This window comes from Ascaphus truei, chromosome 19 (assembly GCF_040206685.1).
Source record: "Ascaphus truei isolate aAscTru1 chromosome 19, aAscTru1.hap1, whole genome shotgun sequence".
NCBI classification, from domain to species: domain Eukaryota; kingdom Metazoa; phylum Chordata; class Amphibia; order Anura; family Ascaphidae; genus Ascaphus; species Ascaphus truei.
In genome coordinates, this window is record NC_134501.1 from 28,108,101 (window position 1) to 28,124,903 (window position 16,803).

At 47.4% G+C, this 16,803-nt stretch overlaps 1 protein-coding gene across 1 annotated transcript in view; it reads right to left on the reverse strand.

Annotated features, from left to right (window-relative positions):
- Nucleotides 1-686: 686 nt before the first annotated feature.
- LOC142470192 (chymotrypsinogen A-like) overlaps nucleotides 687-16,803 on the reverse strand; it is a 118,665-nt gene continuing 102,548 nt past the window's right edge. Inside the window, exons 5-7 of the mRNA XM_075577168.1 lie at nucleotides 7,857-8,037; nucleotides 6,274-6,407; nucleotides 687-2,127 (exon numbers count right to left, since the gene is read on the reverse strand). Of these exons, the coding sequence (XP_075433283.1) occupies nucleotides 1,966-2,127; nucleotides 6,274-6,407; nucleotides 7,857-8,037 (477 nt within the window). The 3' untranslated portion in view covers nucleotides 687-1,965. The remainder of the gene's footprint in view (nucleotides 2,128-6,273; nucleotides 6,408-7,856; nucleotides 8,038-16,803) is intronic.

The following is a 16,803-nucleotide window of genomic DNA, read 5'->3' on the forward strand; positions in this document are numbered from 1 at the left end:
AAGCCTCTGGATCCTCATTCGGAGCCATTTTCCTCAGGAGTATCGGGGGTCTGCTGGCCAGTTCTGCACCGGCAGACCCTTGGAATTGGGTCAGCAGCTTGGCAATCCGCTCATCCTGTGCTGTCTGTAGTCTTTCATCTCTCTCCGCTTGCAGCCGGGCCTGCTCGCACAGAAACTCTTTCAACATTTCTTCCATTCTTGTGTGTGTGTGTGTGGCCCTTTAACTGCAGGAGCCTTTTGAAAAAAAATCAAATCTCACTTCTTGACAACCATATGTTGCAGGGTACATGCAACTACACACGTGGGTTTCTTGACAAGGCTGTTTTATTTTGCCTTGAAAAATATACAGGCATACCCCTGTTTAAGGACACTCACTTTAAGTACACTCGCGAGTAAGTACATCTCGCTCAATAGGCAAATGGAAGCTCACGCATGCGCCTGTCAGCACGTCCTGAACAGCAATACCTGCTCCCTACATGTACCGAAGCTGTGCGCAAGCGGGGAGACTATAGAGCCTGTTACAAATGCGTTATTTACATCAGTTATACATGTATGTGACGATTGCAGTACTGTACATGCATCGATAAGTGGGGAAAAAGTAGTGCTTCACTTTAAGTACATTTTCGCTTTACATACATGCTCCGGTCCCATTGCGTATGTTAATGCGGGGTATGCCTGTACAGCACACAAAACAAAAATAGCTCTTTTTCAGCAACAAACGAAAAATGGCTTTTCCTTCAGCAAACCGAACAAAACAGTTTCTCTTTAGCAGACAGTTTATATATATGCAGCTTCCCTTTTTCTATTCAGGGGACAGACAGTTCACAGTTTCACTACTTTGCTACTCAGACCTTGTTTTCAGGAATCCCTTTAGCAGCTTACTCCTCTCTCATCAACAGCAAGCTCCATGTGTCTACAACCTGGGTTTTAACACACCTTGATTAGGCAGCTGGAATCCAACTAATTGTCCTGAGGTTCCCAGCTGAAGTTTAACCTAGTTAGTGCTGCACTGCAGACTAGACATAGGTTTTCCAGGCATATAACTGGTGGCTTTTATTTACCCTGTCACAGACTCTCTTTGGGATCTATATATCAGAGGTAACAAATATTTGACCCTGATTTTATGCAGATATTTTAGATGTTGCCGGCGTTACGAAAATATCGCACACGTTACATTGGTTTCGTGTGTAATACACACATCTTGTCAGTGCTAACAAGCGGAATAACAACTGATCTGATTTCGTTCCTGATACATAAATGAGTACATTTTATACTCCAACTTTCCACTGGTGTACAAACAAACCTGGGTATCGTGTGTCCCGGCGCATAATAAAAACACGCATGTCTATCAAATATTGTAAAAATTAGGCTCATTTGGTGGTTGTATCCTCCTGCGCTATGTCACACGTTGCAGATATAAATGTAAAACATTGCTTTGTTACACAGCCCCCTCTGGGGGCAGACTGGTTTACCACACGCGGCTGTTTCAAGCATTGTCAGCCGAATAGCCTCATTGACATCAATATGTATTTTTGTCTGAAGACGGCCCGAATGAGCACTTTGGGCCACAATCGGATAATTGGTTGCGGCCATCTCGCATATTAGGTTGGTTCATTTAAGGTTTTTTTGTGGTTAGGATAGGGGGTTAAGGATAGGGATTATGGGTTTTAGGGTAGGGGAGTAGGGGTAGTCTTAGTATTTGGGGTTAAGATTAGGGATTTTTAGGGTAAAGTTTGGAGCTTACCCTGGCAGCCAAGCAACCAGGAGAGAGATGTCCCGATGGCGAGGTGTGTGGCGGATAACCGCCGGTGGCGGATTAGTCTAGGAAAAACGGCAGCCACCAATTATCCAACAGCACTTCGGCCTGTATAGAATAAGGCCCTTTCACTCATGACAAATGGAAACAGATATCAGACTGATAAAAGATTAAAAAAAGAGGAAATCCTGTTTCTGGGGAGTTGAAAACTAATTCCGGGCAATCATATTGTTAACCCAAGCTTGGATGTAGGGGACATAAGTGTACAATACTGGGGTTGAGGTGGAACAGGGGATAGCTCCCGAAGACACAATGCCAAGCAGGGTCCAGGTTCCATTCATCTGGCAAACAAGGGGTCCTCCAGAGTCGTACTGAAAGTAGAAACAAGAAACTTAGTTTTCACAATTGTTCTTTACCTGTCTGTGGGGTGTGGTCTACATACACTCAGTAATTACCTGTCTCTGGGGTCTGGTCTACATACACTCAGTAATTACCTGTCTGTGGAGTCTGGTCTACGTACACTCAGTAATTACCTGTCTGTGGGTCTGGTCTACGTACACTCAGTAATTACCTGTCTGTGGGTCTGGTCTACGTACACTCTGTAATTACCTGTCTGTGGGGTCTGGTCTACGTACACTCAGTAATTACCTGTCTGTGGGGTCTGGTCTACGTACACTCAGTAATTACCTATCTGTGGGGTCTGTTCTATGTTCACTCAGTAATTACCTGTCTGTGGGGTCTGGTCTACATAAACTCAGTAATTACCTGTCTGTGGGGTCTGGTCTACGTACACTCAGTAATTACCTGTCTGTGGGGTCTGGTCTATGTACACTCAGTAATTACCTGTCTGTGGGCTCTGGTCTACATACACTCAGTAATTACCTGTCCTTGGGGTCTGGTCTACATACACTCAGTAATTACCTGTCTGTGGGTCTGGTCTACGTACACTCAGTAATTACCTGTCTGTGGGGTTTGGTCTACGTACACTCAGTAATTACCTGTCTGTGGGTCTGGTCTACGTACACTCAGTAATTACCTGTCTGTGGGGTCTGGTCTACATACACTCAGTAATTACCTGTCTGTGGGGTCTGGTCTACGTACACTCAGTAATTACTGGTCTTTGGGGTCTGGTCTACGTACACTCAGTAATTACTGGTCTTTGGGGTCTGGTCTACATACACTCAGTAATTACTGGTCTTTGGGGTCTGGTCTACGTACACTCAGTAATTACCTGTCCTTGGGGTCTGGTCTACATACACTCAGTAATTACCTGTCTGTGGGTCTGGTCTACGTACACTCAGTAATTACCTGTCTGTGGGGTTTGGTCTATGTACACTCAGTAATTACCTGTCTGTGGGGTCTGGTCTACGTACACTCAGTAATTACCTGTCTGTGGGGTCTGGTCTACGTACACTCAGTAATTACTGGTCTTTGGGGTCTGGTCTACGTACACTCAGTAATTACTGGTCTTTGGGGTCTGGTCTACATACACTCAGTAATTACTGGTCTTTGGGGTCTGGTCTACGTACACTCAGTAATTACCTGTCTGTGGGGTCTGTTCTATGTACACTCAGTAATTACCTGTCTGTGGGGTCTGGTCTACGTACACTCAGTAATTACCTGTCTGTGGGTCTGATCTACGTACACTCTGTAATTACCTGTCTGTGGGGTCTGGTCTACGTACACTCAGTAATTACCTGTCTGTGGGGTCTGTTCTATGTACACTCAGTAATTACCTGTCTGTGGGGTCTGGTCTACGTACACTCAGTAATTACCGGTCTGTGGGGTCTGTTCTATGTTCACTCAGTAATTACCTGTCTGTGGGGTCTGGTCTACATAAACTCAGTAATTACCTGTCTGTGGGGTCTGGTCTACATACACTCAGTAATTACCTGTCTGTGGGGTCTGGTCTATGTACACTCAGTAATTACCTGTCTGTGGGCTCTGGTCTACATACACTCAGTAATTACCTGTCCTTGGGCTCTGGTCTACATACACTCAGTAATTACCTGTCTGTGGGTCTGGTCTACGTACACTCAGTAATTACCTGTCTGTGGGGTTTGGTCTACGTACACTCAGTAATTACCTGTCTGTGGGGTCTGGTCTACGTACACTCAGTAATTACCTGTCTGTTGGGTCTGGTCTACATACACTCAGTAATTACCTGTCTGTGGGGTCTGGTCTACGTACACTCAGTAATTACTGGTCTTTGGGGTCTGGTTTACGTACACTCAGTAATTACTGGTCTTTGGGGTCTGGTCTACATACACTCAGTAATTACTGGTCTTTGGGGTCTGGTCTACGTACACTCAGTAATTACCTGTCTGTGGGGTCTGGTCTATGTACACTCAGTAATTACCTGTCTGTGGGCTCTGGTCTACATACACTCAGTAATTACCTGTCTGTGGGGTCTGGTCTGCATACACTCAGTAATTACCTGTCTGTGGGTCTGGTCTACATACACTCAATAATTACCTGTCTGTGGGGTCTGGTCTACGAACACTCAGTAATTACCTGTCTGTGGGGTCTGGTCTACGTACACTCAGTAATTACCTGTCTGTGGGGTCTGGTCTACGTACACTTAGTAATTACCTGTCTGTGGGGTCTGGTCTACGTACACACAGTAATTACTGGTCTTTGGGGTCTGGTCTACGTACACTCAGTAATCACTGGTCTTTGGGGTCTGGTCTACGTACACTCAGTAATTACCTGTCTGTGGGGTCTGGTCTACATACACTCAGTAATTACTGGTCTGTGGGGTCTGGTTTACGTACACTCAGTAATTACCTGTCCGTGGGGTTCTGGTCTACGTTCACTCAGTAATTACCTGTCTGTGGGGTCTGGTCTACGTACACTCAGTAATTACCTGTCTGTGGGGTTCTGGTCTACGAACACTCAGTAATTACCTGTCTGTGGGGTCTGGTCTACGTACACTCAGTAGACCCTAGGCTTGGACTGGTTGCAAATAACCTTTTGTCCTGTATTACTAAGCACAGCATTTAATGGGTTATAAATGTTTGTCAGATATCTCGGGCTTGTGTAGCACACATTTGTAATTGTGAAAATAAGAAGCTATTTATATAAACCCCCCGGCGCCAGCCCTGTGCAAAATGTGGGGACTACTAATATAAAAACACACTCCCCAGATGAATCTTGTGCTATTTTTGTATTTTGACTGATAAATACCCCCTCCTTAATTTATACGCACCAAAGGGGTATTACATTCCATTGGACTCTTTCCTTTCATGTAGAGATGGGCCCCAGCATTTTGATTTCAGTTTTCCTTCTTAAATGTTTTAATTTTTATAATCAATCAATCGATAATAATAATAATAATAATGAAATTATGTCATCTGGAGCTGTTTATTTTCTTATTTAAATATTTAAATTCTAGTTAACAAAAAGAATATTAATAATAGTCATGATAATATTAACAATAAATAATGTGGTTAATTTAGTAGAAAAATAATCGCAAATTAAAAAATGCTCTTAAACTTATGTTCTTTTCTTGGTTATTTGTTACTTACTGTATCTCCCTCCTTTAATGATAATTGATTATTCTTGTATAGCACTGCTACTATTATGTAGTGCTTTACAGAGACATTGTGCAGACACATTCCCTGCGCTGTGTATTTTACAATCTATGTTTTTGGTGCCTTAGGCATATGGAGATAAGGTGACTTGCCCAAGGTCACAAGGAGCTTACACTGGGAATTGAACCAGGTGCGTCAAACGCAGTACCAGTCAGTGTCTTTAATCACTGAGCCGATCCTTCAGCCCCTGATCTCTCCGTAGTTATTATTTCTGTACCTCTCTCACCATACCACCCTCCATGCCCTTGGGAACCCTGATGCTTTAGACATGTAGAAAACACAACAAGAACGCTTGTTCTAGTGGAGTTTCACAACAGCGCTGGTCATTCCACTTGGATTCAGGGAGGATTAGTTGATTCACAGTTTGGAAACTTTGGAACCGCGGCATATCTGAGGCTCTGCTTTAACATCCCAAGCGTACCCATCAAAGTGCCTAATATTTAGCCGTTTTCTGACCCTTTACCGCCTCAATTTTGCAGTCTGTTCCCCAATGTAAGTGTACAAATGTCTACAATACCAATGGACAAAATATTCTGATTTGAAATAGTGGTTGGCTGTTTTTTTTCACCTTTCACCTATTTGCTGAAATGCTATAAATCCATGTTAAACTTTCCACGGAAGGAGGAACATATCTGTATGTATGTTATGTGTTATGGGATTTGGGGCACGTAGTGTAGTGATAATGAGTTCAAGCTTTTGGAATTTTTCATCTAGGATCGGTCTAGCTAGAGCTAAGAGGCTTGTCAGAGTATTTCACAGGCTGTGCGTGAAGGAGATATTAGGCATGAGAATGCAGGAGAGCAAAATGGGATAGAAAGGAGACAGCCTTGAGCTGAGCGCATAAGCTGAGTAGTTGCACAGGGAGAGATCAGAGGCTAATGAACATTGTAATATGGTCCAATGGAAGAAAAACAAACATCGTACCTTGCAAGAGGAAGTTCCCGCCGCTCCAGCACACATCGAGGTACTTAAGAGTTTTTTATCCCATAACGTCTTACATTCACGAATGGAAATCAATGGGAGGGAAACCTGCTGCAGTTTGTTTGGGAGTTGTTCAGCTGGAAAAAAAATCAACATGCTGCAACATAAAGCAATACTAAGCAGCACTACCTATTTCCAGTTATCTTTAGTTTTGAGAACCCAGGCACTTATTGGCTTCTAATAGTAATTACAGTTACTGACTCCAGTTGCCCACTTGTAATGATATCAAATGCCCTCAATCTCCAGTGTGTTGTTACAGGGGCAGTACAAATATTAGGGTAAGATGTAAAGGATTAAATAGCTATTACCTCCCTCGTGAACTAACACATAGAAGACAGAATAATCTGTATAACCTGTATTTCATTCTTCATTCCTTTGTTTATTCACTAAAGTGTCATAGCCAACATTGGGGCCCATTCATAGAGTCCAGATACTGGTTATCACACCCGTTCCAGCATTAACTCCCATTGACGAATGGGTGTTAACACCAGAACGTGTGCGATAACCCGAACCGACACTTGATCCACATGCTCCATTGATCATTAATGGCCATTAATGTGACACCAGTTAGGGCCATATTTACTAAGCCTGCTTCATAAGACTCCTTCAATGCTAAAAAGCAACTTACAGCCCGATTTAAATGAATGGACCACAAGAGGCCATAATTAACCACGTGGCGTATTTCCAGAAGACGCCTTACGGGCGCATGATATTCATTTGTATGACTTATAAATGGCCCAATTTACTAAGCCGTGCTGGAAGGAGCCTTATGGGGTAGCGCTGCTTAGTAAACACAGCCCGGAATATTGATTCTTCCTTAAATAGACTCCAGTCGAGTTATTTACTAAAGTGTCTCAGCGGCAAAACTGGGGCAAAGAATTGAATCCGATTTATCAAATGATAAACTTGAATTATTTCCAATTGAATTTATTTTCCTTGGTAAATCTGGTGCTGTTTTTGCCCCAGTTTTGCAATCGGGACATTTTATTATATAACACACCAAGGAAGCACGCAGTGTTCTAATAAGGTCCCCGACCTGGCAGAGGCACACATACCGTTGGTCTTGCCACTCTAGAAGCCCTTCTGCTATACTAGGCACTTGGTCACTTTCTAGGAGGTGATCGGACAGACTGGCTCCCTGTCCACTTCTGTTTAAAGCAATCCGGGCTGTGTCGTGTCGTGCAATTTTTTTCCCGGAGCGATCACATGACTTGAAAGTGCCAGAGTGCCAGTTGCACTTCTGGTGCCCACTGGATATTCGGCACTCTAATTGTTAAAGCGGTCAAGCCGATAACCCACTACAAAATGAGCAAGTACCCATGACATTCTGTACCTTGAACATCATAAGGGTCTCTAGCGTGCCAGGGCCCAGGACATGTCAGTACAATGCTGTGAAGTCATTTCCATGTGCTGGAGAAGATGTTGGTTCCATTCAACTCTTCTCCAGCTTGGGACATTGAATCAGAGTGTAGAGGAGAATATTGGAAGATATCTAACTGAATGCTCCATGTTACGGTCTGTCTTACTAATTGGGTTGGTGTGGCCCCATCCAGTGGTGACACATTTATAGCCAGCTGAGAAACCATGACTTGAAGCTGCGAGGCACACAGGGGACACACGGGCGGTATATACAGCAGGGCTGGAGAGCTTCACCAGGAGGACATCATTCGCTATGGGATCAGCATTGAACAGAGGATGTCCGATAACCTAGAGTAAAAGGAAGACCTATCATACTGGTGATACTCTTCTGAAGAAGAGATCCCTGGGATTCTGAAACTGCAGTCCATCAATGTCGGTCCAATAAAGCAGGGGGCTCAACTCCAGTCCTCATGCCCTCCCCCCCCCACAAGAGGTAAAGTTTTCAGGATATCCCAGATTCAGTACAGGTGGCTCAATCAGTCCCTGCTTCAGCACAGGTGGCTGAATCAGTGCTCAGTCTTTGACTGAGTCTCTGAGTCACCTGTGCTGAGGCAGGATTATCCTGAAAACCTGACATGTTGGGAGGGGCTTGAGGCCTAGTGTTTAGCGCCCCAGCGTTAAAGGGTCAGTCTCACGTAGTGAGTTAAAAACCTCTTATCCGTGTCATCATTTGCTCCCATCAAAAAGATGAAATCTCACTCAAAGTAACTGTGTGACTTTTTGTATTTGGAGAACCCTGAATTAATGCATATTCGCTATTTGTATTTATGTGTTTGACTAATGGTGGCTTCTTAATTACAAAGAAGATTTTACCTGTGTCACTAAAAGATTGTGTCTCACACCAATGTGCTCACACGTGGTATTTTTATTTACTGTACGGGGGAGGGGTTTTGTCACTTTCTTTACATTAGATTCAGTCACTTTTAATTAACAATGTTACTTAGTGGTCTCTTGTGTAAACACGAGTCAGTTTATATTGTATTCTGGTCTGCTTTATCTAATTACATGGTTCCTCATTATCTCTTTAAATTAATTAATTAATCAATCAATCGTCAAACTCAATCAAATGGGAAAGACGATGGATGAACAATCTGGTAACAGTTGTATGGAGGTAGGTGGCACGTACCCGAAGAGCTCACTCCTCCTCACCTTTTTAACTTGGGAAATCTTTTCACTTTGCTGCAAAGAACATAGGGCCTCATGCAGTAAGCGCTGATAAGGGAATTATCGCCATTTTATAGGCAAAATTGGGTTTGAGATTCAGTAAGCGCCGATAAGTGCTTGATTTCGCCAGGTTTCGGAGCCGATTATTTTGTTATGGCCAGTCGGCTGCCGATAAGCCTGTTTTCGCCACTGATCGCCACTTTTTTAAATCGGCTGGATTCAACAAAAAAAAACAGCTTATCGGGGCTGATCGGCACTACGAAATTGAGATGTTATGGCCAATTTCTCCCGCCAACTAAAGTTGGCAGTTTGGAGGGGAGAACGATCGCTAAGGCTGCCGGAACGGCACTTAGAAAAAAAAATTCTTCTGTACATCAATGGAGTCAATGGAGCGGGGACGTATAACAGTATAGTACTGTTTACGTTTCATTGCTCACAATACAAACGTCATTTGCATTACAGTGTGGGGGCATTCCCTGCATTGTGTCACAGCTGACGTGTATTATTTGCATAACATTCTACTTTTACATGTTTTCAGCATTTGCGTGTCACATTACTCATCATGTGATGATGTGCCAAGGGAAAATACTATACTCAACTCTTAAAGGAGAACCTCACATCATATCACACATTTTTATGAACTGAGCGACAATTATTTACATGATGTTACACATGTCACACATGTCACACATACACCGTATATTCATGTTCCTTTACATTACACAATGCTTGTAATGTGACAAGCATCTTTAAACGTTCATGTACATCTAAATTCTCATGTTTACATCTAGTTTTGGGTCCTCCCTATTTTCATGACGTCACTTATTGGACGCTCAATCACATTGCATGTTTACATTGTAACCGTAGCATTACAAGCACTTCAACCTAACTTATACACACATGTACAGTAATTCAGCATTGGGACACCTTGTAAACTCATTCTATAGCAACTATCCTCATTACACAAATGCATGCATATGCACACGACTATTCATTGTTGTCAACATGTCACAATAACATGCCTAATTACACATGTTACACAAAACTTTTCCCACGTCAATCTCAGCCTTTTTGTCTAATTACATGACTGACTGTTGCGTTCACAAGTGTTACATGCATTGCACATGCTACTATTTATTTGCAAGCAATGTTTCTACAAAGGTTCACGTCACATCATTGCCAAATATCATCATTCCCTGCAGAATACACACAACAAATACTTATAACAAGAACTGCACACAGCTTGCCACAGAAGTACTTTATTATGTTAATGTAACACCTTGCATTTTACTATGTCACCTGACATCATCACATACCTATTTAAAGGACGCCCATTACCTGCTCATTCACAGCTACTCATTTCAAAATGTTGAGATTGTTTAGGAGACGGAGGAACATTCTTTTCTATGACATGCTTGATGATCAAGAGAATCATATAGGGCAAGGGAGGGACACAGCGAGGGACAGTGACAGGGACAGTCACGCGGATACGACAGGGACAGGGAGAGGGACAGGCCGAGGGACAGGTAGAGGGACAGGAGATCAGAGGAGAAGACAGAGGAGACAAGTTGTGCCTCGTCCGCGTCTGTACAGGGAGAGAACCCTGTTAGATGGGATGAGTGAGGAGGAGATTGTAAGTCGCTATCGTTTGAGTTCAGCAGCAATCTTATCTCTTTATCAGGAGATAAGGGGAGATTTAGATTTTTTCACAGCCAGAGGTCGTGCAGTCCCTGGGCTTGTTAAAATGCTGTGCTCATTACATTATCTTGCTTCCGCGTCATACCAGACAACTGTGGGCATAGTGGGCGGGGTCTCGCAATCTACATTCTCGCGGGCCTTGACCCAGTTTCTCTATGCACTCAATAGACGCGCTAGGAATTATATTCATTTTCCTACAGAGGCGACAGAGTGGCTGGAAGTCAGGACTGGCTTTTATAATATAGCAGGGATACCATGTGTGCTGGGTGCAATCGATTGCACACATGTTGCTTTGATTGCACCTAGTCAGAGTGAGCATGTGTACCGCAATCGTAAGCACTACCATTCACTCAATGTACAGGTGGTATGTGATGCGACGATGAGGATAATGCATGTGGTACCCAAATTCCCTGGTTCCAGTCACGATTCCTCCATCCTGAGGAACTCTTCAGTCTTCCATGCGTTCGAAGAGGGACATTTTGAACATGGTTGGCTGCTGGGTGAGTACACATTTACATGTTATAACACAAAACACATTTTTATTTAGGAATGTTGGCATTGTACAATTTGATCACTAATGTCAGCTTACAGTATGTGTGCTCCATTCATTATAGGTGACTCAGGATACGGAATTAGGCCGTGGCTCTTGACGGTGCTAAACCCTCAAACTGAAGCAGAGGACAGGTACAATGCAGCCCATATATCTACAAGATCTGTTATAGAGAGGACATTTGGCCTACTCAAGACCAGATTTAGGTGTCTGGACAGAACTGGTGGGGCTCTTCTATACAAGCCTCAAAAAGTGTCTGATATTATCCTTGCCTGTTGCATTTTGCACAATGTTGCACTCAGGCACAATGTACAATCAGACCTAGCTGAACCGTTGGTAGACGAGCATCCCACCCATGTAGCTGCTGAAAATGAACAAACAGCCAGTGGTGGCCAGACACGCCAGAATCTCATCAATTCATTTTTTTCTTGTAAGTAAAAACATATATGTTCCAAGTTATACTTTTATACTTACATTATGTTATCTTAACAATAATGTTTTTTTATATACCCTTCTGGTAGGACACAGATGAATATGGGTTGCACACCTTTCTTCTCTCTGCTGTGTGCACAAAGGGATGTGGCACCGGTATGTTATTGTTGCACAGGTTATATAATCCCTCTTCAATTTTACTTTAGTTGTGTGTATGTGAATACAACTGGGGTAACAAAGCACTAATATTTTAGCACTAGCTGAGAGACCCGGCGTTGCCCAGGATGTAAATGCGTAATAGGTAGTATTATTTATAAATCGTGGAACAATAGGTGACTGTTTGTTGTAAAGGTTGGATAATAATATTGAAAAGAAAGATGGAAGAAAATGTAATACGATGTTGTATAAAAATGGTTTATTGTAACCACACCACAGTACAATGTATATTTTGGTGCCATAAGTGATGTAAAAATCTGAGTCGTGTGTCCTGCTAGGGTGTGAGGCGGCGGGTGGCGCGTGGGTTGTGAGTGCTGTGTGCGAGTGGGGGTCCTGCTAGGGTGTGAGGCGGCGGGTGGTGCGTGGGTTGTGAGTGCTGTCTGTGAGTGGGGGTCCTGCTAGGGTGTGAGGCGGCGGGTGGCGCGTGGGTTGTGAGTGCTGTCTGTGAGTGGGGGTCCTGCAAGGGTGTGAGGCGGCGGCTGGCACGTGGGTTGTGAGTGCTGTCTGTGAGTGGGGGGTCCTGCTAGGGTGTGAGGCGGTGGGTCAGTGATGTCGGTGCGTAGGGGCGGGAGGCAGCAGGTGTGTGTGGCGGCAGGTATGTGTCGAGTGTGGCGGGTGTCTGTTGAGTGCGTGCAGCGGCTGTGAGGCGGTGGGTGAAAGGCAGAGGCGGCCGGAGTAAGGGCGGATGAAAGGCAGAGGCGGGGTGGGGAGGCGGTAAGGCGGGCATGAAGGCGAAGGGCGGCGGGAAGGGGAGGAGGGTGTGGAGGAGGGGGGCAAGGGGTGGAGGAGGGGGGCAAGGGGTGGAGGAGGGGGGCAAGGGGTGGAGGAGGGGGGCAAGGGGTGGAGGAGGGGGGAAGGGTTAGAGGAGGGGGGGAAGGGTTAGAGGAGGGGGGGAAGGGTTAGAGGAGGGGCGGAAGGGTTAGAGGAGGGGGGGGAAGGGTTAGAGGAGGGGGGAAGGGTTAGAGGAGGGGGGGAAGGGTTAGAGGAGGGGGGGAAGGGTTAGAGGAGGGGGGGGAAGGGTTAGAGGAGGGGGGGAAGGGTTAGAGGAGGGGGGGAAGGGTTAGAGGAGGGGGGGAAGGGTTAGAGGAGGGGGGGGGAAGGGTTAGAGGAGGGGGTGGAAGTGTGGGAGGGGGTGGGAGGGGAAAGGGGAAAAAGAGGTGGAGGGGGGGGAAGAGGAGCGGAGGGGGGGGTGGAAAGGGGAGCGGAGGGGGGGTGAAGGGGAGCGTAGGGGGGGAAGGGGAGCGGGGGGGGGGAAGGGGAGCGGGGGGGGAGGGGAGAAGTGGTGGGAAGGGGGAGGAGGGGGGAGGTGGTGGAAAGGGGGAGAAGGGGGAGGTGGTGGGAAGGGGGAGAAGGGGGGAGGTGGTGGGAAGGGGGGAGGTGGTGGGAAGGAGGAGGAGGGGGAAGGTGGTGGAAAGGGAGAGAAGGTGGGATGTGGTGGGAAGGGGGAGGAGGGGGAAGGTGGTGGGAAGGGGAGGAGGGGGAAGGTGGTGGGAAGGGGAAGGTGGTGGGAAGGGGGAGGAGGGGTGAGGTGGTGGGAAGGGGGGGAGGGTGGAGGTGGTGGGAAGGGGGGGAGGTGGTGGGAAGAGGGGGAGGTGGTGGAAAGGGGGGGGAGGTGGTGGGAAGGGGGGGGAGGTGGGAAGGGGTAGGCGGAGGGAAGGCGGGGGGTGGGAGGCGGTGGGAAGGCGGGGGGTGGGAGGAGGTGGGAAGGCGGGGGGTGGGAGGCGGTGGGATGGCGGGGGGTGGGAGGCGGTGGGAAGGGGGGTGGGAGGCGGTGGGAAGGGGGGTGGGAGGCGGTGGGAAGGGGGGGAGGTGGTGGGAAGGGGGGGGGAGGCGGTGGGAAGGGGGGGTGGGAGGCGGTAGGAAGGGGGGGTGGGAGGCGGTGGGAAGGGGGGGAGGCGGTGTGAAGGGGGGGGAGGCGGTGGGAAGGGGGGGAGGCGCTGGGAAGGGGGGGAGGCGGTGGGAAGGGGGGGGGGAGGAAGGGGTGGGGGGAGGCGGTGGGAAGGGGTGGGGGGAGGCGGTGGGAAGGGGGGCTGGGAGGCGGTGGGAAGGGGTGGGGGGAGGCGGTGGGAAGGGGTGGGGGGAGGCGGTGGGAAGGGGGGCTGGGAGGCGGTGGGAAGGGGGGGGAGGCGGTGGGAAGGTGGAGGGGAGGCGGTGGGAAGGGGGGGGAGGCGGTGGGAAGGGGGGGAGGCGGTGGGAAGGGGGGGAGGCGGTGGGAAGGGGGGGAGGCGGTGTGAAGGGGGGGGAGGCGGTGGGAAGGGGGGGAGGCGGTGGGAAGGGGGGGTGGAGGGGAGGTGGAGGGGAGGTGGAGGGGAGGTGAAGGTGGGGGGGTGGAGGGGGGGGGGTGGAGGGGAGGTGAAGGGGGGGGTGGAGGGGCGGTGAAGGGGGGGGAGTGGAAGGGAGGTGAAGGGGTGGGTAGAAGGGAGGTGAAGGGGGGGGTGGAAGGGAGGTGAAGGGGGGGGTGGAGGGGAGGTGAAGGGGGGGGGTGGAGGGGAGGTGGTGAAGGGGGGGGTGGAGGGGAGGTGAAGGGGGGGAGGTAAATGGGGAGGTGAAGGGGGGTGGAAGGGAGAAGTGGAGTGAGGGGAGGTGAAAGGGGGTGAGGGGAGGTGATGGGGGGTGAGGTGTGGGTGAGGGGAGGTGAAGGCCGCTCACTCACCCGTCCGGCAGGTCCCACGTGGATCTGAGGTGGGAGGCAGCATGTTGTGGCCACTCTCCCGCTGTGTCCCGGGCGCTCGCTCGCTCCCCCCCTGACTGTAGCGGCGCCGGGGGGGGGGTATCGGGGAGACACTGACACTGGAGGGGAGGGGGGGGTGGAGGGGAGGTGAAGGGGGGGTGGAGGGGAGGTGAAGGCTGCTCACTCACCCATCCGGCAGGTCCCACGTGGATCTGAGGCGGGAGGCAGCGTGTTGTGGCCGCTCCCCCGCTGTGTCCCGGGCGCCACCATCTTGGGCACTCGGCGCCGCGAGGCAGCCTGCCTGGCCACTGGCTGTTCCCCCGCCGGGGAGGGGGGGGCATGTATATGTTTGGGGGGGGGAGAGGTGGGAGATATAGAGGGGGGGTCTCGCACGGCCGCTGACACTGGGTGGGGGGGGGGGCGCTGAAGGGCTAATAATAGTGTGTGTGTGTGTGTCCCGCTGACTGTAGCGGCGCCGGGGGAGGGGGGGGGTCGGTGTGAAAGCGCGGGAGACACGGGGAGAGGAGGAGGTGCGCGCGGGTGCTGCTAACACTGTGAGCCCCGTGTGTGTGTGTGTGTGTGTGTGTGTCCGTGTGTGTGTCCCTGTGTGTGTGTGTGTGTGTGTGTGTCCCTGTGTGTGTGTGTGTCCCTGTGTGTGTGTGTGTCCCTGTGTGTGTGTGTGTCCCTGTGTGTCCTTTGGCCCGTCACTCCGCCTCAGGCCAATGAGAGGTGTGCGGGGGCGGGCCAAGGGACCAATGAGATTTCCCCTAGGGACACCGGACATCCAGGCAGGCAGCAGGCATGCATGCAGGCAGGCAGGCAGGCAAACATACAGTGCTTTCACTAATATAGTATAAGATTGTGTTGTTCCTTATGCTAACACAATACACATATTATGCCCATACTCATTCATGCTTCTAGTATGCTTACATACAATGTTATTGGTGCAGTGTAACATGTACATCCATATGATGTGTACACCAGGCTGATTTACATTTTGAATGTCATTAAATATACATGGTGTTGCACATTTAACACCAAATACACACTTTGCTGTGTTGTTTACGGTACTGAAGATGGCATGTCAATGTTTGCAATTTATATATTGTTCCTTTGCATTATAGGTATATCTCCAGTATGACTGATCATGGTATGTATATTTGCTGACATCTCTCATAAGATGTGCCTACATCAATCTTCCTATAATTATTTGAAGTCAAAACCCAACATATTGGTTTTAACACAAATGTAACATACATGTACTTTCTGTATCATGTATATGCATTTAGCTACTCTTGAGCTTTCATGTGCATTGTATTAGAAAATGATTACTCACATTTCATCACATTTTATGTATGTTTCCTTATAAATTCCATTAATGTAATATAGATGTGTTTGGAGACAAGGGGATAACTGTACTTATTTGTTTACTTACGGGAGCTCATTCATCACGGATGAAATTGACTGATCATAACACTCCATGCATGAATGCCTGTAATCACAACAATGCGTACTACATCTTATATTTAGCAATGTAGGTGTTTTTTAATGCTAGGAATTAATAGTCAACATTAATTTACATTTGTGACATGTGTATGTATAAGTCACACGTGTGTGGATGTGTCCTACATGTACCAAGTGTAAAACTGTTAACAGAAAACACAATTTTGTTGCAAATGTTACTGTCATTTAGCATTTCTAATTTACCAATATGACAATGTTGGTAATATTTTTGCTATATAAATCACGTCACTTCATCATTATCATGATGATAATTATCAAGTATTCTCACAATTGTAACGTCAATCACGTGCACATTAGCATAGACACACTTTGTAAGACAACTGTTTGTGTCTGTATCAATTTGTGTAGGATCCATGTATAACACCGACAAATGATAACACCAGCTTTATTATGGTAGCTTATATCATCATATTGACTATACTATGTATTTTTAGAACGTTTCATAAACACAGTAAACTATAGTTAGTTAGGTTAATGAAATATACACAGAAACGTACTTCATTACATGATGTTGATGTCATAATCAGAACATCATGCATTGTAGGGGACCACAACATCTGGCCAATAACATTATTTGCTACAGTCCCAAACCATTTTATCAACATACCCATGTAACAAGAGATTTTTAACAAGAAATGGCTAGTTGGTTGTAAGTGTCCTTTACATTGGGAGGAGTGGCTCAGTGAGTAAAGACACACACTGGCACTGAGAGTTTGAAGCAGGGGAGTCTGGTTCAATTCCCGGTGTCGGCTCCTTGTGACCTTGGGCAAGTCACTTTATCTCCCTGTGCCTCAGGCGG